Below are 26,066 nucleotides of genomic sequence, written 5' to 3'. Positions count from 1 at the left end.
TTCGTTATTTTAGCTGTGTGCTTAGGGTCATTGTCTTGTTGGAAGGTAAACCTTCGGCCCAGTCTGAGGTCCTTAGCACTTGGGAGAAGGTTTTTGTCCAGGATATCTCTGTACTTGGCCGCATTCATCTTTCCCTCGATTGCAACCAGTCGTCCTGTCCACACACTGAGGAGAGGCAAGACACATGACAGCCCGCATGGAGTTTGCTAAAAGACACCTGAAGGACTCTGAGATGGTGAGAAATAAGATTGTCTGGTCTGATGAGACCAAGATAGAACTTTTTGGCCTTAATTCTAAGCGGTATATGTGGAGACAACCAGGCACTGCTCATCACTTGTCCAATACAGTCCCCATAGTGAAGCATGGCGGTGGCAGCATCATGCTGTGGGGGTGTTTTTCAGCTGCAGGACGACTGATTGCAATCGAGGGAACGATGAATGCGGCCAAGTATAGGGATATCCTGGACAAAAACCTTCTCCAGAGTGCTAAGGACCTCAGACTGGGTCAAAGGTTTACCTTCCAACAAGACAATGACCGTAAGCACACAGCTAAAATAACGAAGGAGTGGCTTCACAACAGCTCTGTGACTGTTCTTGAATGGCCCAGCCAGAGCCCTGACTTAAACCCAATTGAGCATCTCTGGAGAGACCTAAAAATGGCTGTCCACCAACGTTTACCATCCAACCTGACAAACCTGGAGAGGATCCCCAAATCCAGGTGTGAAAAACTTGTTGCATCTTTCCTAAGAAGACTCATGGCTGTATTAGCTCAAAAGGGTGCTTCTACTAAGTACTGAGCAAAGGGTCTGAATACTTGGGACCATGTGATATTGCAGTTTTTCTTTTTTAATAAATCTGCAACAATTTCAAAAATTCTTTTTTTTGTTTGTCAATATGGGGTGCTGTGTGTACATAAATGAGGAAAAAAATTAAATGCTTTTAGCAAATGGCTGCAATATAACAAAGAGTGAAAAATTGAAGGGGGTCTGAATACTTTCCGTACCCACTGTATGTGTGTGTTGTATATATATGTATATATATATATATATGTATATATATATATATACACACACACACACACACATACTAACTGGGCAAATTATTAGGACTACTCATTAGTAGTAATACTGCATAGGGCCTCAGTTCTTCATGCCATGATTTCCACAATATACTGTACTGGAAACATTCCTTTGAGATTCCGACCCATGTTGACACGATTGCATCATGCAATCCCTACGGATTTATTAGTTGCAATCTCCCATTCTGCCACATCCCAAAGGCGTACTATTGGATTCAGATCTGGTGACTGGTATGGCCAGTGAAGAACATTGAACTCATTGTCATGTTTATGAAACCTGTTTGAGACGACTTTTGCATTTGTGACGTGGTGCATTATCATGTTGGAAGCAGCCATTAGTAGATGGGCAAATAAGCAAGGCTCTTTTTAGGCCCCAATCGCTGCGCAACACACCTGCTGCACTGCTTTGTGACATGATGCATTATCATGCTGGAAACAGCCATTAGAAGATGGGTCATTTGTGCCCATGAAGGGAGGCATGTGATCAGCAACAATACTCAAATAGGCTGCGGTGTTCAAGTGATGATTCCTATACTGTCTCTCTCATCAACAAGACATTTCTGTCTGTATCAGTACCACTCATGGGCTGTCTTTTGTATCATTCTTAATTAACTCTAGAGACTGTTGTGCATGAAAATCTCGGGAGATAAGCAATTACAGGAATGCTCAAAGCAGCTCATCTGGCACCAGCAATCATGCAGTGGTCAAAATCACTGAGGTTACTTGTGTGATGTGAACATTAACTGTAGCTCCTGACTTGAACATACAGGATTATATGTATTGCACTACTGCCACATAATTGGCTCATTAGATGATTTGATGGATAAGCAAGCGTACAGGTGTTCCTAATAATTTGCTCATTGAGAGTATCTCTCTTTCTTTTTATGTATGTATATATATATATACTGTATGTAGAGTATCTATGTATGTGTGTGTGTATATGTATGTATATATATGTATGTATGTGTATATATATATATATATACACATACATACACATATATATACAGTGTGTGTGTGTGTATATATATATTTATATACACGCACACATACACTGTATATATACTGTATATATATATATATATATATATATATATATATATATATTTATATTTAACAAGGGTTCAATACCTGCATCCCCATTAGTCATGACTGGATGGAAATATTTGAATAAATTAATTAAAGGTGAAACAAAGAAGTATTTCTTACAATATTCTCTGTAATTACTTGCATCCATTTTTTGACATAGTCACAAGATATCTGTATGCCTACTTACCCATGATAAACAAGTTATGTGAAGCTCTCATGGCAGAAGTCCGCACTCTGTTTCCACAACCATGTCCTGGCTGCATTCTCAGTTTCTTCACTGGAGCTGTACTGATGTCCACGAAAGTCTTCTTTCAATTATGGAAACAGAAATGGAGGTTGCTGAAAGACAAATGTGTAATGTATGGTGGATGTGGTAGGGTGGTGAGATTCAGCCTCTTAATTTCTTCCATAGTGGGATGTAAAATGTGTGACCTAGTTTTGTTGTGATGCAGGATAGCCTGGATTTGCATCTTTTGGCCCAGCAGCAGAGCATAGTGCTAACATCAACATAGCTACCACCCTGAATTTACATTGGTGAATTTAGATTTCGAGCAACACCTTCTGCCATCAGGAACTGAATCACAGCACATTGATTAAATCGCACTGATGAGGGTCCAGTGCAGGGTTCTGTTTCACCAGTTGGGATGCTAGAGGACAACCTACAAAACTTGTCAGCGCTTGTCGCATATCAGTGCTGCCATCTGTTGATGAGAAATGAAATTGGAGGGATTATTTTTCATTCTGCTCATATATATATATATATACATACACATACATACACACACACAGTACATACATAACACACAGGCCGGTCTTGGTTTGCAGTAAATTTGCAGATACAGACGAGCACAGCTTATGTTGATTATGTCCTGTGTAATCTTCCCTGCCCTCTGTAAAGCTTGTACCATCTTCAGCCATGCCACGATGTTTTGAGGGACAGTTGCGATGGACTCCATTGTGCAACCGTAAAGGTTTGTGAGAATAAATGGACAAATGTGAGCTGCCCTCAGCCATCTGAGGAAGTACAGGGGTTTGTGGGATCTTTTGACAGAAGGTGAAATGTGTTACGCCCGCTCCAGTTAACCACTAGGGGTCACAAGAAATTTGAAGCTGCTCACCCTCACCACAGCATCCCCTCCAATATAGGTTTTCAGTGTAGTCTGCCTTCTGCTTCCTGAAGACTTTCAGTCTGCTGTTTTCTCATCCTGCACAGTGTATAACTTCTGGATATTTTGCAGGGTGTTGTTTTTAAAAACCCCTTGGATTTTCTTGCCTGGGCCATTTACTGTCCCTATAAATTGTATTGATAAATGAATAAATGAATTTCCGTCCCTTTTAGAAGGGCCATGAACAGGTTGGAAGTGGTTTAGGAGAACCTGAAGGTGGCACTCCTTGAAGTCCCTGCTCAGGTGGTTAGCAGTGGTGGTGTAGCTTGGGGGGAACATCTGTTCCCGAGTGCAGCATCCAGGGGGCGCCAAATTGATGTTACGAAATTTTAGAATGAAATGTTTTCCATTCATAAATGCACTAAAAAGTAAATAAAAAACATTTGCATACTCAGTCCATCACTCCATCAGTATGAGGATATCTTTTTCCTATGTTTTTTGTCTCTTTCTGATTTCGAAGCACGTATTAGTCCTGTATACCCAACAGACAATAATTTATCCCCTCCACTACTCTTAACATGCTTGACTCCCACCCAGAAACATTTTTAACGTTGTTAAACAGGTTGCGCGACTGACATGAGGCATTAGTGTATCATTGTCATAAGTTGTTGCAAACGCCATTTCTGTGTGCCATGTGATTTGTGTTTTGATAGAAAATTGATTGGGCTGTGGTGAAGTATTCTAGTAGATGGCTGCAAAAGTGTAGACGTTTCCCCATCATATTTTCATGCGAGTAATTCGTAAGTAATGCAGTTTTTATAAATATATAATTATTTTGCTTTATAATTTGCAATATACTTTCTTTAAGATCATTTTTAAATACAGGAAACGAATTTTTTCTTACAAAAGCTAATGACGTATTTGGATTATAACACGAGGCGGCGTTATCATTTTCGGAGATTTAAATGAAATTTTTTTCTTAAAATACTATTATTTTAAATACATTTTTTTAAATTTTCTTTCCCTTCCCCATTGCATTTTGGCAAACAGGAGGGGGCGCAAAATCTTCAGTTGTCCCCGAGCGCTGAAAACCCTAGCTACGCCTCTGGGGGTTAGAGACAAACTTGACATTCTTTTCACAAGCAGGCTTTTGAAGGACTTTGTTTCATAAGATTATCTCCTTTTTCAACAGCCGGGTTCTCAGCCTGGAGTGCTGGACATGTCTCTTTCATCAACCCCAGATGTGAAAGTGAAAGAAGAAGAGCATCTGGATGTGGATTCCACCCCGCCGGACAGCCCGATTTCAAGCTGCAGCATTGGTGACAACGAGGAGACCAAGGTGGTCCCACTGGTCTATCGGCATAAGAACTCAGCTGGGCATCCACAGCATGTGAGTACCGCCCCGTTGTGGGCTTCCTTGCCTCGTTACTGTTGCTACTCACTTGACCACTGCTGCTGTTGTGTTAATCATTGGCACTGCTGGGGCAGCTGGGACTGCCATCAAGCATAGCAATTATATGTTTATAACCAGGAAGCTCTTTCTAAAGCTCCAACAGGGAGTTTAAAGATGAACATGTTTTTTTTTTTTTCCACCAGAAGTCTGCAACCCCCTGGGACATTGTCACTAACATGAAAAACAATCACACACAAGTCCATGTTAAATTTGGGAGTCTGCGTGATGACGTGTCTCCATGAGGGCCTCTTAAGGCCAGTAATAACAGGGGGAAGCTCAGTCTTGCCATCTCATGCCAAGGGAGACTGAGCACTTCTCATTAACAAAATATACGCCTTAGCCAACGACATCTTGAAGTGGTTAAGCACTCGGCTGGAGGTGGGATTGGAAGCCGTTAGTCCTTCTCATGAGCTGTTAAAACTTTTTCTTTTCAACTTAAAAAAAAATAAATAAACAAATTAAAAATAAACAAACAGAAACGTTGCAAGCAGTTGAAATGCAGACTGTGCAGTTAAAAAAAAACAAAATCCGACGAGATGTTCCTTGAGAATTGGACAGTCATGTAAAAAAAAGAAAAAAAAAGTAAGTATACCCCATGTATACCTCAATTGTTTTTTGTGGACATATCAAAATTTGATCTTCATTTAAACAGGATCAAATGCTAGTGTAATTGAAAATAAAATACAATATGAGATTGAAATAATTTATTTGATGAAAAACAGACATGCCTATGGAAAAAGTAAGTCCACCCCCACCCCTTAGCTCTAATAGCTGTCCTCACCCCCTCAAGTCATTGTTTCCTAATACTTTCTAGCAGTTGCCCAACATTGACTAAGAGAGAGTTTTTTCCCACTCCTCTATGCAGAATTCTTTTAGCCGTGTGATGTTTGAGTGGTGTGTTGCATGCACAGCCCATTTCAAATCCCCCACCTCTGAATCTTGATGGGATTCAGAGTCAGGTTTTGACTTGGCCATCTTGGAAACCCTTTCTTTTCATCCATTCCCTGGTGGATTTACTACACCTTGTTAGGGTCATTCTCATGTTGCAATGTCTGCTTTCAGTAGCGCTTCAATTGTCTGACAGATGTTCTCATGTTATCCTTAAGCACCCCTTCAAATATTAAAAATTGCTGCCATATCTCCGGCCCACAATAACAGCAAAAAGTTTTGTTTTTCTACAATTAAAGAATTTATTTAAAGAACTCAAAATTATGAAGCACAAAACACAAGGTAGGGTAGATGGAGCAAAAATAGAGCCTGCAGCAACCAAATTCAACATCAGAAAACTGACAATCTATTAAAAACTAGACCAGGGGTCAAAACACATGAAATGTGAAGATCAAAACCAGAAGCACAAAGCCAGAACTTAAAATCAAAACGCAATGTCGAAATTGATGCTGGGGCTGTCCAGTCACCCAGCTGCATCATCAGCTGCCCCCATCCCATTAGGCTCTATATAAGTGGGACATGGCAGATAAAAAAAATTAAAAGTCCAATATTAACATAACCCAAGATGACAAAGGTAAATAATAAACATATTATTCAAAAGCATAATATGACAGAACTAGAACAAAGAACAGACAGCACCAAAAACTGAATTATCAAAATATACGGTGTCCTCCTTAATGTTTTTGACAAAGACCCATTTTTCCATGATTTCTCCCTCTGCTCCACAGTTTAAAATTACAAATCAAACAGTTGAGACTTGTGATTAAAGTGCATATTCCAGACATTTCGGTCTCCCAATACTTCTTCTACATAGTCCCCCTTTTCAGGGTGCCATAATTTTTCAACACAGCAATGACAGGTCCATTTAAGCCTTTGTCATATTTAGTACTTTGTCGCATATCCCTTGCCATCAATGACTGCTTGAAGTCTACAATTCATAGACATCATCCGGTGCTGAGGGTCTTCTCTGGTGTTGCTCTGAAAGGCCTCTAATACTCCCTTTTTTAGCTCCTGCGTGTTTTGTCTGGCTTGTCCCCTTTGCAAAATTAGATTGAAATCAAGTGACTGGCTTTGCCATTCAAAATTTTTCCCTTTTTTAGCTTTGACAAACTCCTGTGTTGCCTCAGCAGTCTGTTTGGCTCATTTTCTTATAAGGATGAAGTGCCGTCCACCGCATTTGGATGCATTTACTAGAACTTGAGCAGATCAGATGTTTCCCTACACCTCAGAATTTATTTTGCCACTGCTGTCAGCAGTTCGTTCCATCATCAATGAAGAAAAGTGTGCTGGGACCTGTGGCACCCATACATGCCCAAGCCAGAACACCCCTAGCACCACCATTTTTACCAGATGAGGTGGTCTGTTTTGGATCTCGGGCAGTTCCTTTTCGTCTCCACACTTTCCTCTTGCCAACACTCTGTTGCAGGTTCATCTTTGTCTCATCTGTCCACAAGACATTTTTCCAGAATTCTGCAGCCATTTTTAAGTCGTTTTTCAACAAACTGTAATTTGGCCATCCTGTTTTTTTATGGCTAATTAGTGTTTTGCCTCTTGCTGTGTGGCCTCCACATTTCTGTTCATGGAGTCATCTACAGATTGTTTTCTCTGACACACACACATCTGCCTCCTGATGTTGTTTCTGATCTTTTGGACTGGAGTTTGGTGCTTTTTCTTGACCTTAGTGAGGATTCTTCTGTTATCAGCTGTGGTGGTCTTCCTTGGCCTACCAGTCTCTTTGTGATTACTGAGCTCACCAGCGTGTTCTGTCTTCTTCGTGAATAGTCCAGACAATTGATTTCAGTCATCCTAAGGTTTTACCGATGCCTTAAATGATTTTATTCTTGTTTTTCAGCCTCATAATGGCTTCTTTGACTTTTATTGACACAGCACTGTTCTCATTTTGAACAATGGCAACTACAGACTACTAAGGGTAGAAGCAGCCCGAGGTGTCTTATGAAGCCATGAAACCCGCTTGAGGAATCGCACACACCTGGGATACCAATTGTCATTATGGTGCACTGAAATGGGGGGACCACACAAAAAAAGTGTTATGTGTCTGAATTGTCTACAAATCCCATTAAATGAAATTAATTACACTTGAAATGTTGGATTTGTAATTTTTGAGGATCAGAGGGCTTGACCAACAAAAAAAAAAACGCCCCTTCCAAACATTAGGGAGGGCACTGTAAAAAATAACATTCAAAACAACAACATTTATTTCTATAGCACATTTTCATGCAAATGATGGAGCTCAAAGTGCTTTACATGATGAAGAAAGAGAAAAAAGACGAAATATAAAAAATAAAATTAGGCAATACTAATTAACATAGAATAAAAATAAGGTCCGATGGCCCGGGATGACAGAAAAAAACAAAAAAAAACTCCAGACGGCTGGAAAAAAAAAAAACAAATCTGCAGGGGTTCTGAGGCCACCCAGACCCCTCTAGGCATTCTACCTAACATAAATGACCTCAATCAGTCCTCATTGTATTCAGGGGTTGACATGGAAGAACTTGGATGATGACGGTCATGTGGACTTCTGGCCTTTAATCCATCACTGTAGGGACATCACGATGCTTTGACCAGGTGGTGGTGGCGCATGCAGATCACCACCACAGAAAACTGCAGAAAGAACAGAAGAGAAAGTAAGGGTTAGCATGGATTACTGAGCCACCAGGAATGATATTGATAACTAACTGCATATACAGAGTATGAGGATTAAACTGAAATAAATCTCTGAGAAAGCCATGTTAAAATAATGAGTTTTTATCAGTTTGTTAAAGTGCTCCATTGTATTAGCCTGGCGAATTCCTATTGGCAAGCTATTCAGATTTTAGGTGCATAACAGCAGAAGGCCGCCTCACCACTTCTTTTAAGTTTAGCTATTGGAATAATAAGCAGACCCTCATTTGAAGATCTAAGGTATGATTTGCAGTGCAAGGTGAGAGGCATTCTGGGATATCGGAAGGAGCAGATTATTTAAGGCTTTGTAAACCATAAGCAGGACTTTAAAGTCAATTCTGAAAGACACAGGTAACCAGTGTAGTGACGCTCAGACTGGGGTGATGTGCTCAGATTTTCTCTTCTAGTTAAGATTCTAGCAGCTCCATTCTGCACTCATTGCAATCGATTGATGTCTTTTTTGGGTGGTCCTGAGAGGAATGCGTTACAGTAATCTAGCCGACTAAAGACAAAAGCGTGAACTAACTTCTCATCATCGTGCAATTTTATAAGAGGTCTAACTTTTGCTATATTTCTTAGGTGAAAAAATGCTGACCTAGTAATTTGAGTCATATGTGATTTAAAATTCAGGTCAGAGTCAATAGTTACCCCTAAATTCATTACTTCTGTCTTGACTTTTAATCCTAATGCATCAAGTTTATTTCTAATAACCTCATTATATCCATTATTGCCAGTCACTAATATTTCTTTTTTCTCCTTATTTAGTTTGAGAAAATTGCTAGTCATCCAAAAGACAACAAAACTATTAAACAGATAAAAAATCTAACTTGAACCAGTGATGAGACCCTAGCACATCAAACTCAAGAGAACTTTAGGCTAGATTTGCTGCCAAAGGGGCTTCGACTGAGAACTGAAGAAAGGCACTAAATACTCGAGTCACAGGGATATTGAAGTCTTTTTTATTGTAATACATTTTCAAAAGTTCACAAAAATCCTGTTTCCACTTTGTCATTCTGGGGCATTGAGTGTTATTTGATGAAAGAAAAACGAATTTAAATGATCTTAGCACAAGCCTGCAACATAACAAAGTGTGTAAATTGTGAAGGGGTCAGAATTGTGTATATTGGCATTATATTCACCCGCCCGAGGCTGAGAGCAAACGTGAAGTCGGGTGCCGGGTTGAGTGCAGTTCTGTGCTGCTCAGAAATCAAATGGATGAAAACAAAGCCTCGAATGTATTTGAACAGCATAATTGAAAACCTGTGGGTTAACTCAGTGCTGTACTTGCATAGTTAGGAGTAAAGCAAAATCTTCCTAATTGTGCCTTTTAGCGAGGGAGGAAGCCCATGGGGAGACTCGAGACGTAATGGGCAGGTCTGTAGCAATTAGAGGTAACAGAGCGGCTGCTGTTTGCAGTGTGTTTATTTACTGATTTAGAGTCACATGAAGAGGCTGGCAACTGTCAACTGACACACCATTTGAGCCCAAATGGAGGTGCCCCCTGTCAGTGAGTAATGAGCCCTGCACTCAAAAGTGCTTCCTAGAAACTGTGCTAATTGCCCCTTCATGTTCTCAGTGGGCTCCACGTTAATATAAACCCCATTCAGTTGCCCACACTTTATGGTACTGCTGTACCCCGCTGAACTCAATACACTGCTTGTACGTACAGGGGATTCGGAAAGTATTCGGATCCCTTCGTTTTCTGCGCACTTCGTTGTGTTGTAGATTTAATTGTATTTGCCATTTTTGCCCATCAGTTAGTACTCAGTAACTCCGAATGACAAAATGAAAACTTGTTTTCAGAAAGGTTTGCAAATTTATCACATATCAAAAACTGAAATTCTCTCATGCAGTCGTTTACGTTTGCAGACCCTTTGCTGTGGCACTCCAGATTGTAGTTCACCTGTGACAAATTGAATTGGACATTGATTGGTGTACTTGTGTATAGAAGGTCCACCATTCACACTGCATACCTTTTTTTTGCTCATCGTGGGTTGTTTTGAACCATTTGGAATTTCCAAAAGACAGTTTTTGCTCATTTATTTTCAGCTTGACACTTTTCTGAGAAATACAAAGGGTAGTCAAAAAGTTCCCAGAATTGCGATATAGATGGAGAGTGAGAGATCAGATTACGCACACATTGTTTTTTGTAGACCAGTTGCAACATGTCTGGATTGGTTTCGGCATGTTTTAATTACCATTTGAGTTAGACACATGCATAGTCATTCGGCGCAAGATCGCAGTTCAAACAACATGCTAACACCAACTTCATGTGCAAATTGGGGAAATCAGCTTCAGATACGTTAGCGGCACTACAGCACTTAGCATATGAGTCCCCAATGTGCACACTGATGTTAGCACGTTGTTTGAACTGCAACACTGCAATATTGCACCGAATGAGTATGCACGTGTCTAACTCAAAACGGTAATTAAAGCAATACTACATGCCAAAACCAGTCCAGACCTGTTATAAATGGTCCACAGACGTGCTGGGCTCCCCTGTACCAAAATGTGTGTGTAATCTGATGTCTTACTCTCCTGCCATATCACAATTAAGGGAACTTTTTGACTGCCCCTCGTAATACGGGTCCAATATGGTTGTACAGTTGTTGAGAATAGTAGAACAAGCTAGACGAGAACAGGTCATTCAGCTTAAAGCTCGCCAGTGCTATCCACTTAACTCTTCTGAAGTAACATCAAGTCGAGCTTTGAAGGTTTCATAAGTCCAACTGTCCACCACACTACTTGGTCAGTTATTGGATGTTTGTGCAAAGAAAAAATCCTAATGTTTGTGTGAAATTTCCCCTTCACAAGTTTCCAACTGTGTCCCCGTATTCTTGATGAACTCATTTTAAAGTCACCGTCTCAATCCACTGCACTAATTCACTTCATCATTTTAAACACTTCAGTCAGGTCTCCTCTTCATCACTGTGTAGGCTCAGCTCTTTTAATGTTTCCTTATAACTTATTCCCTGTAGTCCTCAATCAGCCTAGTCACTCTTCTCTGGACCTTTTCTAGTGCTGTTATGTCCTTTTTGTACCCTGAAGACCAAAACTGCACCCAGGACTCCAGATGAGGCCTCACCAGTGTGTTATAAACCTTGAGCAGAACCTCCTGTGACTTGTACTCCACACATCAAGGCGCTATATAACCTGACATTCTGTTAGTCTTTTTAATTACTTCTGAACACTGTCGGGAAGTCGATAACTTAAGAGTCCACTACGACTCCTAAATCCTTGTCATAAGGTGGACTCTCGATTTTCCAACCGCCCATTGTATATTGAAACCACACATTTTTACTTCCTGTTGTAATTCTTTACATTTATTGACATTAAATTTCGTCTGCCACAAATCTGCTCAAGCCCTGTGTGCTGTCCATGTCCCTCTATGATGATTCAACGGATTTGAGATTATCTACCATTATCTAGCTTGTTCTTTATATTCCTATCCAAATCATTTCTATATATTAAAAACAGCAGCTGCCCCTGCACTGCCCTCTGCTGGACACCACTCTTAGCATCAGCCACTTCTGATGAGGTTCCTCACACCATCACCCTCTGCTTCCTGTGTGTGTGCCAGTTTTGCACCCATCTACACAGCACACCCTGAGTTCCCACTTCTTGTAGTTTGATGCCCAAACTCTCATGTGGCACCTCATTAAATCGTTTTGGTGTCGCCAAATCGTTCTAGAGCAGTATGTTCCTTTCTTTATAATACACTTCTATAACTCCAAAACACCCTTTTTAGTGAGTTTGGCAGCTGGAAAATCACATTGCAGTGTAAATTTTGCAAAACCGTGCACAAAAGGAAGCTCAGCTGCTTCACTTAGCACCACCTGTTATTTTGCGATGTTGCCCTGCTAAGTGACTTTAAGGCACAACCAATTTTAATAAATGTGTTTGTAGTTAAGGCAGCAGCTCTGGTCCTTCTGTCTGCCAGTCTGGCTTTTGTCTTCTTCTGGCTTTTCATGTCTGATTTCTCCTTTTTATGATATTTCCTTTGCTCTTTAAATGAACATCCTTTTGGCATGCAGAAACACCCTTTGCCAACTGATGTCCTTTTCTTAGAAGGCATAGTTTTGCCAATAGAATTATTTAAACAGTGATTAAATGAAAATGTTTAATCAAGTGTAACATATCACTTTGCTGAAATACAGGATAATGTCATTTTCCTGGATTTTGAGCCCTGAAATAAACTGAATTAATTTCTGGGTTAAAAATCCAGGCAATGACAATGTCCTCAAAACTCACTGTGGTTTAAAGGAATCCCCACCCCCTGATATGGTACCCCCAGGGTCAAAGTTTTGGGTTCCAAAGTAGTCTACCGGCCTATTCCTGGCAAAGTGGAATATCTGTGCAAAACTTCGTTGAGATTGGACCATGGGCGTGGAATTATATAAAGAACAGACAGACCATTGGACCAGTGGTGTAGAATTATATAAAAAGCGGACACACCCACATTGAGCTTTGTATATCTGATACGCAGGTTTAGGGAATGGATGGATGGATAGATAGTATAGATAACCAACGGATCAAGATTCGGACACTGGTGGCCTCTGTTGGTCAAATGAGCAGAAAGGAATTTCTTTGCACTGTAACCATGTGACAGTAATTCTGAAATGAGTTGATGACACCAAATTTTTTTTTATCAAATCAAAACCTAAATAATGTTGCATTTTTGAAAAAGCCAGCACTGTCATACACACATGCATATCATTACCAGGTGCGATAAAGATAAGTCACGATGAAGCATAATGAAACTCAGTGGTTTGCCATTTAGGTTCTTAAACCTTGGGTGTGTTGTGTGTTATCTGAATTTGGGTGGCACATACTGTAGTTATGATTCACAATAGTAGTCAATGGGTGACGATTGCATACGGTTTGTACAGTGTGTTGCTATGGATCACCGCAGACAATTTAAGCAAACGCCATTGCTGGCTATGACCTGTATCAATGATTCTCTAAGGGGGAACTGGGATTTGTGCCAGCAGATTCTCCAAGGGGGAAATAAAAACCAAGATATGTGCTGAACTCAATTCTCCATGGGGAAACGGAGTGACAATTGGTAGGGATTCTGGGTTCTCGAAGACATTAAAAAGACCAAATTTGGTCAGGAGGAAAAAAAATGTTTAAGAAGCACTAGGTTTAGCACCTGGCGAATCGCCGTTCAGAATACAGTGATCCCTCCTCGATCGTGGGGGTTGCGTTCCAGAACCCCCCGCGAAAGGTGAAAATCGGCGTAGTAAAAACCATACGTTTATATTGTTATTTTTATATTGTCACGCTTTGGTCACAGATTTGCAAGGAAACACAGGAGGATGTAGAGACAGGGACTTTAAAACACTGCAGACAAACATTTGTCTCTTTTTCAAAAGTTTAAACTGTGCTCCATGACAAGACAGAGATGACAGTTCTGTCTCACAATTAAAAGAATACAAACATATCTTCCTCTTCAAAGGAGTGCGCGTCAGGAGCAGAGAGTGCAAAGCACCGTCGGACAAAGCAGTTGCAAGGAAGGGAGCAATGTGAAGGTAGTCTTTCAACATTTTTTAGAGGAGTGCCTATATCCTCTAGGCCAGTGTGCGAACGACCCCTCTGCTCACACCCCCTCCGTTAGGAGCAGAAAATGTCAGAGAGAGTGAGAGAGACAGAGAAAAGCAAACAATCAAAAATCAATACGTGCTGTTCGGGCTTTTAAGTATGCAAAGCATCGCAGGGGAAGCATATCATATATCATTCAGAAGTTTTATTTAATATGTAATATGTGCTCTGATTGGGTAGCTTCTCAGCCATCCTCTAATAGCGTCCTTTGTATGAAATCAACTGGGCAAACCAACTGAGGAAGCATTTACCATAAATTAAAAGACCCATTGCCCGCAGAAATCCGCGAACCAGCAAAAAATCTGTGATATATATTTAGACATGCTTGCATTTAAAATCCACGATGGAGTGAAGCCGTGAAAGTCGAAGCACGATATAGCGAGGGATCACTGTATGGTAGAAGGAAAATGACAGTGGGTAGCGTAAGGAACATTCACAGTTTCTTCATGGCAGACATTTATTCAAGTCCATGTTATGATGAGGCACTTAGAATGTTCGACTTTGGTGCCAGTACGGTGTCATGAATTGTATCAGTTTAAATCAATGCTGAACTAATGAATTTTGAATGATCTTTTTAACATTATTGACTGCTGCCACTGATACCATCTCCTACAGTAGAATGGAGATAGATGCAATGGTGTCGGTGAACCTCCTTCTGTTGATGTTTTCTGTGTTCCATGAATTCAATTATCTATCTAGCCATCCAGTTTATTAATGTCGGATTAGACAGCCGTTCATAAAGCCACCGTAAACCAGGAAATGCAGAGAAAGTAGTGTTTGTGGTGCCAATCCGTCAAGAAGTTATTGCAATCTTGGAATCCAGTCAGACACAACACGAGAGCAAAGACGTTGATAGAGAGGTATTGGAGATGACGGTGGGACAAAAAGTGTTTACATTTCAAAGACACATTGATATTTGCTTTCTTACATTAACCCATTGTACAGATATATATTGGCAAAGCTGGATTACCTTGGCTAGTAAATACAGTTTTGTGTGCAGCCCGTGTCATCTGATTAATGGTGCCACTGAGCCACTAACTTTGAAAGTTATGTAAGGTCTTGCCTCAGAATGTTACTAGATCAGCATTTCTGGAATCCTTTACTACGCTTTTTGCACACAGGCTCTTGACCTTGTAATTTACCAGCAGATTTGTAGGATGGTTTACCTGTGTGAATCCGGTTGGAATTTCCAGTACTTTCCAGAATAGTCCAACCGGAAATCAATGATGGAAGAGCAAAGTACTGATCCTCTATAATTTATTAAAGCTGTTAAGAAATGTGTCAGCACTAGAATGACCACTGACTGGGCCAAAAATGACTGCAAGGCAGATGGCAGGGCGGACATGTGGTTTGATGGCCACAGGGGGCTTGTAGAAGAGGAGAAACAGATGGGGTAAAGACTGCAAAACATGAGTAGTACATTCATTGACAAGTTAGCGTACTTTCAGCCTTTAAGGGGGAGTTTAAGGGTGTGATGGTGGGCTCCATATTCATTTTCCCATTGGTGGTGTTCTTCTCCTGGATGAATGTGGCTGTGTTTCTTCTTTCCAACTCTCCAGGAAATTCCACCCAAACCTGTGGCCAACTCCGCCCCAACTCCTGCCATAGTGCGCCCTGGCTCACTTCCCCTGCATTTCAACTATGATCCTCTGCAGCCAACGCTGCCCTCGCCAACCTCCGTCATCACGCAAGCACCGCCCTCCAACCGACAGCTGGGGTAAGTGTTGTTTTGTTGGTGGGCTTGTGGTTTAGAGTGGCTGGGCCTTGTGTTATGTCCGCACCATTGGCTCTTGCTTTGCTGTTGTTTACAGTCTTGTTTCTTTCCCTCTCTGTGTTTCTCTTCCTCTCCAGATCACCTACCACCACTTGCTCTGTGCTGATGCAGCTACCCAGTGGCCAGAGTGTGCCGTGCCTTCCTGGACCTCATATGCCAATGACGTCTGTCATATCTGTAAGTTTTCCAGAGGGAAGGCTGAGCAGTAGAGGTTGTAGTGCATGTCTGGATCCTGATGTTTCCTCATAACTTAAGTGGCAGGGCTCTGAGCATGTTCCTCTATACTCATGTGTAAGGCCAGTTTTTGTGTTCCACAAATGTTTTAGTACAACCTTAGTTCTTAAAAGCAAAATATATAACAGAAGTGAAAAAGCCTTCGGTTATAGCTCCACACCAAAGATTCATTTTGAAATGAGGAGCCTGTTGGCAACTCAGGATTTCAAGTTGGTGAGTTGGAGGGAGACAAAGACTACAGATAAGGGGGGAATGGGGTGAAGCCATCAGTGCAGTCCCTGGGGGCTCTATCCTTGGACCCTTACTCGTACTTATTTATAGTTAAGACATAGGTTGTGCTAAAGTTAGCATAGTGGCGAAATTTACAGATGTGACTGAAATTAGAGGGACAGTAGATACCAAGAAGGCTGCACAAACAGAAAATGTTCAGAACTTGTCGAACACTTGGAAAATGAAGTTTAATGAAGAATCGACCCTCTGTGTCCTTGGTTATTTTTTCTAATTTATATTCATGAAATACAGCAATCTATAAAGTTTTCACATTAACATACATCACCTATAAAGTTTTCACATTTTATTGTTATACATGATTGAATCATAGTGGATTTAATTTGGATTTTTTGACATTGATTAATAGGAAAAGGCCAATCACAGAGCCAGGGAAAGCAAGCAAAATCCACACAGGAATGACCAGGGCTGTGAATCCTGGTCTCCTTACTGTGGGGCAGTATCTCTGCCACTGTACCACCCTTAAGAGATGAAACAGAGTGAGGAATAAACAAAGATCAAAACCAGCAAATCAGTTTATTGAGGTGCAAAAAAAAAAAAAAACGCTAAACAAAATCATGGTCATAGATTGAAAGAAGGATTTACAGTAGAGGCAGAATGTTAATCAAGAAAAAAGTACATAAGAAGGTTTGTTTGTATCCGCAGTCTTGGACAATCATGAAGTGCACGTTCCTGACCTTTGCAACATATTTTAGAGACTTTCACAACTTGGCTGAATGTCTGGAAAAATGAGGTGAATTGGATTGGTGAGCTTATTGGGCCAAATGATCTGGTCTCATCAAAATTCAACCTTGTGAAATTCGCAGATGGTACTAAAACTGGAAGGTTAGCAGACACTGAGAAGGTAGCAAAAATAATTTAAAAAGACAGTTTCAGGATTGGGCAAACATTTGCAAAATATGAATGTAGAAAAGTACAAATTGCTACACCTAGCCAAAGGAAATGTCAATTATAAATACAAGATTGGTGATACTGAAATGAGATTAAGGTTACATTAAAACAATTTTTATTGTCTAAGCAATGTGTACAAACTATTAAAAAAAGCAAATTAAATATCAGGTTATATTGTAAAAACTGTTGAATAGAAATAAAAGGTCATCCTACTCTGACTGTAGGTGGTACTAGTGAGCTGCATCTGAAGTGCAGTTCTGATCACCACATTACAATAAGAGAGAGAGCAGAGCTTGAAGCTTGGCAGAGGAGTGCAAACCAAGTGCATTCTGGGACTGAAGGGCAGGTCCAGTTAACATATTCAGTAAGTCAAACCTGGGAGTGGGTTTTTGGGCTTCTAATTCAGGCCTTCAAAATTCTCTAGAGAACAGAGAACAGCCAAGCAAAATGACACCTAGAGAATAGATGAAGTGAATCCACTAGGATTGTTTTAACTAAATAACAGATTGCATCATTGAGGACACCTAGTGGAGATTAAGGGGAAGTGTATTTCAGAGTGCAGCTAGGAAGCCCCACTGCACACAGAATTGTGGGATTCTACAATAAACTAATGATTCTTAGAGTTGAAACAGAAACCTGGACAACCTATCAGAAGTATCTGGATGAGCTTTTGGGACAGCTTAGTGATTATTTAACCAAACAAACCTGACAGACTCTTGTTTGTCTGACATGTTCTTTTGTTTTAAACTTTCTTTTGCAAATGTCACACAAAGGACCGAACAGCATAAGTCTTTTCAGCCTGCTTTCATACTGAGCCTTTGTCATGTTTTCTGTTATCTTGTAGCTGGCCCGCCCGCTCTCGATGGTGCCCAACATTCCTGGCATCCCAGGGCCCCCCCTGAACAGCAGTAGCGGATCCACCTCTCCCTCCAGCCTCCACACACAGTCTGAAGCAAAAATGGTGAGTAGTTGGCTTGTGTTTCTGCTTGACGTAGTGCCATTAAAATCTTCTGCTGGAGTGTTCTTTGTAATGTAATACCTGTCTGACGGTAAGATGGGTTGGAGGATGGTGGTCCTGGAAGTGTGTTGTGAACCAATGGGGAGCATGTGAGTGGAGGCAGTAGAAGCAGACTGCCTTTTTGAGCCCCTTGTTGCAGCCAGCAGAGGGCGGAGGAGTTTATAAGTTTTACTGCCTGTTTAATTTTGAAATGTGCGGCTTTGGGATCTGCTCTTTTAATCTGGCTGCCCACATCTCTCTCTGTCTCTTTCTGAGACTGCTTTTGCCCTCACTTGCTTATCCTTCCTTACTCTGATATCCCCCCATCTCTCTCTCTCTGTCTCTTAAATGTCTCGCAGCGTCTGAAGGCTGCACTTTCTCACCAAGCCCCGGGCGGTCTCAACGGAGCCATGATGATGGGAGCTGCTAGCAGTATGGTGGCTTCACGCCAGGAACAAAGCCAGTTACTGGTGCAGCAGCCTGACGCACCCTCTCCAGCACAGCCACAGGTACGGACGTGCCAGCTATGACTACCAATCCCAAAAATAGATTTATGCAGTTATTATTGTCCAGTGTGCAGAGCCCAATTAAATTCTTACACATACTGACCAACAAGTAAGATGGTGCCACTCTCTCTTGTACCATGTATAGTTAGTAGAACAACCTGACCTCAAAACTTCTGTCTTCCCTACCTGAAAATTGTCAGGACACGATTGTCATATTTGCACACACCATAAATTTGTGACAAAGGAGAAGGAAGGGTATTAAAAATGCAAAAGACTGGGTGGTCCAGTGAAATCCTTACTTGCACGTGTTAATCAACATTTAATACCTCATCACTTTTTGGAGTCATGATCAGTGAGTAGAGTGACCTGACATCAAGACTTCTGTCTTTCTTACCTGAAAAATGCATAAATGTATATAACATAAATTACTAGTAAATTAAACTGAAGAGGAGGAGGCGGCGGCAAAGAAGATCAGCTGTTAGTAATGTGAAAGGCTAGGCATTGTAGATAGTTGACTGGCAGTCCTCATACATTTACACGGATTGTTGTAGACAACGAAACACGCATGAAATACATGTATTCCAAATGACAATGTATTATTCACCCTATACTGTTCTAGACACCTCACACCCAGATAAACATACTTAAGCTGGGAGAACTTCAGCTGCATTGGTGTGGGGGATGGGATAGCAGGCTGCTTGCTGCTTGAGCTGATTGACACATTTGCAAAAGGTGCAAGGGAATTTAAGGTGGCCCGGGATTACAACTTTTTTCGTAGACTTCAGGGATTCTAATGTTAACAGCCTCAGCTAATAGAAGAACTCCTGGCCTTGGCCTAGCACATACTGCTTCTGAACACCCCAAGCATAGTGCTTTATGGTGACGTAGCTGAGTTGTCTACTCGTTCCCCACCATCCTGTGAGGCACTGCATCACACTCCACCCATCTACCAGTGCAAGTCCTCAAAACTGATGTGCTTCGTAGTGTGAGACCATGGCAACTCACTTGGTGATGAGGATGGGATTTGCACTGAGGATGGATAGAGTGTAGTGGTACTGCTGCATAGAAAGGTTGTGTGTGGGGGGTTGAGAAAGAGAGACAGCTCAGCTGAAGTTAGCAGGAAGTGCTTCACTTGCAGTGTTCAGAAACAGTCTGTGCGACTAAATGAAGAAGCTCTGTTGTTAGCTTACACTGCATGAAGACCATTTCTGAGTCAGATGTTGCAGGTTCACGACTGACCGCCCAGCACATATCTTCAAATTGAGATTCTTCCTGGTGTGAGTCAATGGCAATTCAGTAGCAGACTGCATGGGGCCAGATAGGTTTAAAGTGGTCCTATTTGTCCTGTGTACAGAGTCCAGCGTAATTATTACCTGGATGCACTATTCAATCACTACTCTCCAGCACTGGGATGAGTGAATAGAATGACCTGACCTCAAAACTTCTGTCTTCCTTTCCTTAAAAATCTCCGATAATACTTGTCATAAACACATACCACATAAATCATTGTTAAATTTTCAGGAAGAAGAGCCTTTAGTAATTTACAGCACCAGGAGGGACAAGATATTTGTGGAAGTTGGTTGGGCAGGGCTACATGTTTGATTGGCAGCCATTTGAGAGCGGCTAATTGTTTGAGTGGCAGTCACTTGGGCATGGTTAGATGACTAAATGGGAACTGTCTGTACACGGTTACATGTTTTAGTGGCGGACATCTAGGTGGAGCTAGATAGCTTTATAGGTTTCTTATTATCAGGTGAGGAGACTCCAGTGAAATTCTTACCTGAATGTGCTAATCAACATTCAGTACCTCATCGTTATCCAGCGCTATGATTAGTGACTCGAACTGCTTCTTATTGCTGCTTTCTTGAACTGATAAATCCGAAAACATGATTGTCGTATCCTAAAATCTGACTCCTGTGTGTGTGCTCCCTAGTCCCCGTTACCAATCATTATGCTTGTGTATTTGTGAGTGAGCTGAGCTCTTCCTATTTGTGCTCTCTTGTGTGAATTCCTGCAGGTGTCTCCAGCCCAGCCAACAGGTGGACGGCGACGGCGAGCTGCAGATGATGACCCAGACGAGCGAAGGCAGCGTTTTCTTGAGCGCAATCGGGCCGCTGCCTCTCGCTGTCGTCAGAAGCGTAAGCTGTGGGTGAATTCCCTAGAGAAGAAGGCGGAGGAGCTGACAAGCATGAATGTGCAGCTCTCTGTGAGTCCCACTATCCAGCCATCTACCTGTACTCGCTCTACCTGAACGGGCTGTCCAGTTGAAATTACTTCATTTTTTTTTCCTCTCTCTCATATCCCAGAATGAAGTTTCCTCTTTGAGGAACGAAGTGGCTCACTTAAAACAGCTGCTTCTAGCTCATAAAGACTGCCCCGTCACTACACAGCAGAAGAAGACTGCCTACTTGGGTAAGAGGGCATACTTGGGGGCTTGTTCTGTTTGCGATCTCTCCATAAGGAACATTTCTCCTCCTACTGATATATATACAACAACAATATTTAATTATGTAGCACATTTTCATACAAATGGTGTAGCTCAAAGTGCTTTACAGGATAAAGAAAGAGAAAAAAGACAAAATATAAAAAATAAAATTAGGCAATACATAGAATAAACATCAGATCTGATGCCCAGGGAAGACAGAAAAAACAAAAAAAAAACTGTGGCTGGAGGAAAACTATATAATCTGCAGGGGTTCCAAGGCCATGAGACCACCCAGCTCCCTCAAGGCATTCTACCTAACATAAATGATCTCAATCAGTCCTCATATATCAGCCACAACATTAAACTCATCTGCCTCATATAGTGTAGGTCCCCTTTGTGCTGACCCACAAGGCATGGACTACACACAACCCCTGAAGTTGTCCTGTTATATCTGCACTAACAGCAGATCATTTCAGTCCTTTAAGTTTTGAGGTGGGGCCATCATGGATCGGACTGGGCTTTTCCAGTATATCCCACACATTGAATTGAGATCTGGGGAAGTTGGAGGCCAAGGGCGCATTATCCTGCTGAAAGAGGCCACTGCCGTCAGGGAATACTGTTGGCATGGGGGTGTGTATATGGTCTGCAGCAATCTTTAGGTAGGTGGTACATGTCAAAGTAACATCCACAGGTTCCAAGGTTTCCAAGAAGATCATTGCCTAGAGCAGGTGTGGGCAAATTCAACCCTGGAGGGCAACAGTGGCTGCAGGTTTTAGTTCTAACCCAGTTGCTTAATTAGAAACCAATCACTCCCAATAATTTAACTTCATGGCTTGTTAGTGCATCAACTCTGCCATGTCAGGTCATTCTCATATCCTAGATTTTTTTTTTCCTTTCTAAGGATTTCATCCAAAAGATTTGAAGTCTAAAATGGATGTGTATTTCTCAGTCCTTCACTTTTTTCTCATCACTTTCCTTCCAAGTATTTCATTAAACCCAATAGTACATGATAAATATACACAGTTGTAAATGGTTGCAAGCTAAGTGGAGAAATGCTGGTTTCTTTTGTCATCTGCATCTTATTGCTAGTAAGGAGCCATTAAAAACCAAGAATATGGCTGTTTCAAGAGTAAAATAAGCAATAAGGGTTCAAAATCTTAATGAACGAGACGACTAAAATGAACCAGAAGTGTCACTTGAGCAATACGTGCTTCTTGTTGAGCAACTGGGTTGGAACAAAAACCTGCAGCCACTGCGGCCCTCCAGGAACGACTTTGCCCACCCCTGGCCTAGAGCCTCAGACTGCCTCCTGCCAGCTTGCCTTCTTTATGTAGTGCCTCCTGCAGCCATCTTTTTCCCCAAGTGTGAGCACTAGAGGGCACTGTTGCTTCCCCAACCCAACTCAACAGACACAGGGCACAAGTTAAAAGTACAAGGATCATATTTTATTAAGAGAAACTCTTCACAAAGTGTTCTCACCACCACAGCCACAAGTAAACACTTGGCACAATACTAAATTCTTCTTCTTTATTTGTCTCTTTCTCCTCCACTCCTGCCAGCAAACTTTGTACACCTACCACACAACTCTGGCTCCTTTCTGCAAGGTCGGTCCAGTAATTTTATATTGGCTAACCCGTCATGCCACGTGCCTCTTCCGCAGCACCCATGGTGCCCTGAGAGTCGATTCTACAATAAAGTAAATAAAGTAAGATAAAAATAAAAAGAGTAATAAAAATCATCACCATAGAAGTCACGTAGTATATGTGTACCAAATTTTAGCTTAATAGGTCAAACGGTTTTCGAGCTAAAGGTGATTTAAAATCCTGGCAAGACAAACAGACTCACGGTAGCATATTATATAAGAAGGAATTAAAATCCAATGTTTGTGTGTCTGTCCGTTTTTCACGAGAGAACTACTTAACGGATTTAGATCGGGTGTTTTTCCATAATTTGCTTGAACATTCCAGTTGATTCTGTGACTTCTCTCAGTTTGCTATGTATCATAATTCGCTTGCTGCACCAATTTATTTGTGCGAAACCAAGAAAAAGGCAGCAGGCTGAGGGTAGGGGCCTTCCTCACTCACTTGCTAGCTTCGGGGTGTGTACCTTAACTCAGCTTAGCTAGCGAACGAGAGAACAATTGAATTCAACTTTATTTGATATTTAAAATAAAGAGTTACTTAGATCTTGATAAGTTTGAGTCCAGATATTCTCTTAAGTGTATGCCACATTGAAAAAATAGATTGCAATTCAGATTGTGGATCTTGATTTTTTGGAACGATCGCCCACCCCTAATTTGACTAATCATGTTTTCAAATTTATGTAGGATTCATTAACCCTTTGGTGAGCTACTTGGAAAGGGTTTGCGAGCTACCGGTAGCTCGTGATCAACGTGTTGGAGACCCCTGCCTTAAAGGCAATCCTAAATAAACAAGTCCATATCCACAGTCCATAAATCTGAACCTTTAAAACACAAGCAAAGAGTCACAAAAGGCAAGAATCTCAACAAGAAATAGCAATGCGAAACTCCAACAAGTGAATGATTTCCAATACCTGAGCCTTCTCAGTCCATTGAAATAGCCTGACGGAGGAGGGGTTCTGGAGTGGCTCCACTCACAAGAACTATAACTACATTTAAGAGACAGTACACAATTACAACATCACTTACAAAATCAACAAAAATAACATATAGGAGTAGGAGGACATTAGGAGCAAAAACAACAACAAAACATAAAATACACAGAACTTGGAACCAATACATAACACCATCCTACAACTGCAGTGATGCTGAGATTCTGCAGCTCTCTATAAATGGATGTTGTCATCGTTTTTTGCTTTGTTGGGAGGATTTCGATTGGATGCAGGGCCCCGCTGATGCAGAGACTACCATTAACATGTGTTCTGTTCTTTTCCAGGAGAGGAAAGCCCAAAGGACAGCACAGAGCCGATCGGATCCCCAGCCGCTGTGATTCAGCACAGTTCCCTGACTGTCGGCACCGCTGCACACAACGGGCTGAACACCCGCGCGGCCGCTGAGATCATGGCCACCTCGGTTTTGGCTGGCATGGGCAGCCAGCGCACTGAACTTGGTGGCCCCATTCCAGCTCACGTCATCATAGCCCCACAGTCGCAGTCTGCAGGCAGATGATGCTCTCACGACGTGACCTCCTGACAGAACCCCCGAATGCCACCAATGGCCAGAGACTGTGGCGTGGCAATAGGGGTGGGACAGATGGCCCGGATGCGGGCAGAGCCCTGTGGCACACAGCTGAAAGTGGCCTGCTGTGGGGGTGGGGGTGGGGTCAGCTGGGCAGCCATGGAGCTTCCTGTTACTATTTTAGCGGAACACATCGAGCCATAAGACGATGATTTTCATTACTTTTTGGTTATCTCTCCTAATCATGATGACTCTAAGACGATCGTATCGATTTACTGTGGATTTTTTTTTCTTTGCTTTATGAAATATGTATTTTGATTTTATTTTTTTTCCACAATTGGCAGTTTGGGGGAAATGTTAAAGCTCCTTTGCAGTTGAGCATGTAACACTTCTAATTGTGGCCTGTTGGAGGTGCCCTCTGTTCCTCTCTCTTTCACTTTACCGTAATATTAAGAAAACTTAAGGCACTTTTTCTTTTTTAAAAAACGTATTTATGGAGATTTTTTTTAGCCAGGAGTTGGTCCTGATATTGAAATTCCCGGCATTGATTCTTGGAGGACTGGGCACCACTGAGCTGGTCTCAAAAAGGCCTGCTTCCCCTCAGCCGTACTGAGTGGCGCTGCTGGACCAGGATGCCATGTTAGGTTTCTCACTCCATTTGATATGCCTCTACGTGGGCTGGAGGCCACTTAACTGCTGCTGCTGTGCTCTCTTGCATAGCACTATATGAGGTGGACACTGTCTTGATGTCACAGTGTCAGTGCTTTTGGAGTGTGTGGCCCTGTAGCTCCCAGGAGCGGGTTGTCCGCTTTCTCGTTGGCTTTGTGAATTGTATTTATGGTGGTGTGGGTTCAGTTGGCAGGGTTGAGTTATGCTGGTGATGGTGGTGAGTTTGGGGTCAGGCAGGCACTGGCATAGCTTGGCTGCAGGCACCCGAGTTGGATTGAGCAGCGTCAGCGACTCTTTGCTGTGTTTTTCAACTGTGCAAAAAGCATTTGCCCCCTTCCTGACATCCTGTGGTTTTGCATATTGTACACACCGAGTGGCCTTGGGCGTTCAGACAAAATGTAGCATTGGAGAAAGGGAACCTGAGTGAACACACACTGCAGTTTAATTAATTCAAGGGGCAAAGTTATCCAGCACCCCCATTCCAAAAAAAAGCCATTGCCCCCAAGATTTCAGTATTTGGTTGCAAAAACTTGAGCAGCAGTAAATTCATCTGAACACTTCCTCTAATTTAATGCCAGTCCTTCACAGCACCGTTTTAGCCCGCCATCCTTTATAGATTTGCCCTAATTCAGCCCTGTTGGTAGATTTGCGAATGCCAACTGCTGGCTTCAATATCTCCATTGGATATAAGTCAGGACTTTGACTCTGCCACTCCTGAATTTCTGAGCCATTCAGTTGTTGACACACTTATTTTTTTGCCTCTTTGTCCTGCTTCATAACCCAGTTACGCTTCAGGTCACACACAGCTGACTGGACATTCTCCCTTAGAATATTGTGCTCGAGTGCATAATTACTGGTTGCTTTAATAATGGAAAGTCTTGTAGGCATCCTTGCCCCATCACACCAGCACCTCCGTGTTTTATTGTAAGGCAGCTACTGTATGCCAGACATTGTGGATCCTGTGTGGTCCAAAGAGTTCAGCATTTGACTCATCCTTGTTATTCTACAGGGTTTGAAGACCGTCCAGGTGTTTCTTTGCATTGATGTTCCCCCTTGCATAGCAGAGGCTTCCATCTTGTTGCTCTCCCATTCTTTTCCCCTCCGTCACTTTCTTATTGTGTGTGTCCACACCGCTGATCCTAGCTGAGGCTTGAGTGTTTTTTGGATTT

General features: G+C 41.8%; 1 protein-coding gene across 2 annotated transcripts in view; it reads left to right on the top strand.

The window, feature by feature from the left end:
• The window catches only part of atf7b (activating transcription factor 7b), a 180,210-nt gene extending 155,006 nt beyond the window's left edge, over nucleotides 1-25,204 (top strand). For both annotated transcript variants that reach the window (XM_039746726.1, XM_039746727.1), the window contains exons 5-12: nucleotides 4,465-4,662; nucleotides 15,516-15,673; nucleotides 15,808-15,907; nucleotides 17,988-18,104; nucleotides 18,500-18,649; nucleotides 20,664-20,852; nucleotides 20,953-21,058; nucleotides 23,987-25,204. In XM_039746726.1, the coding sequence (XP_039602660.1) occupies nucleotides 4,465-4,662; nucleotides 15,516-15,673; nucleotides 15,808-15,907; nucleotides 17,988-18,104; nucleotides 18,500-18,649; nucleotides 20,664-20,852; nucleotides 20,953-21,058; nucleotides 23,987-24,219 (1,251 nt within the window). In that variant the 3' untranslated portion in view covers nucleotides 24,220-25,204. The remainder of the gene's footprint in view (nucleotides 1-4,464; nucleotides 4,663-15,515; nucleotides 15,674-15,807; nucleotides 15,908-17,987; nucleotides 18,105-18,499; nucleotides 18,650-20,663; nucleotides 20,853-20,952; nucleotides 21,059-23,986) is intronic.
• Nucleotides 25,205-26,066: the final 862 nt, after the last annotated feature.

The sequence above is a fragment of the Polypterus senegalus genome, chromosome 3 (genome assembly GCF_016835505.1).
Source record: "Polypterus senegalus isolate Bchr_013 chromosome 3, ASM1683550v1, whole genome shotgun sequence".
Lineage (NCBI taxonomy): Eukaryota > Metazoa > Chordata > Cladistia > Polypteriformes > Polypteridae > Polypterus > Polypterus senegalus.
This window is presented reverse-complemented; position numbering and strand designations above follow the sequence as displayed.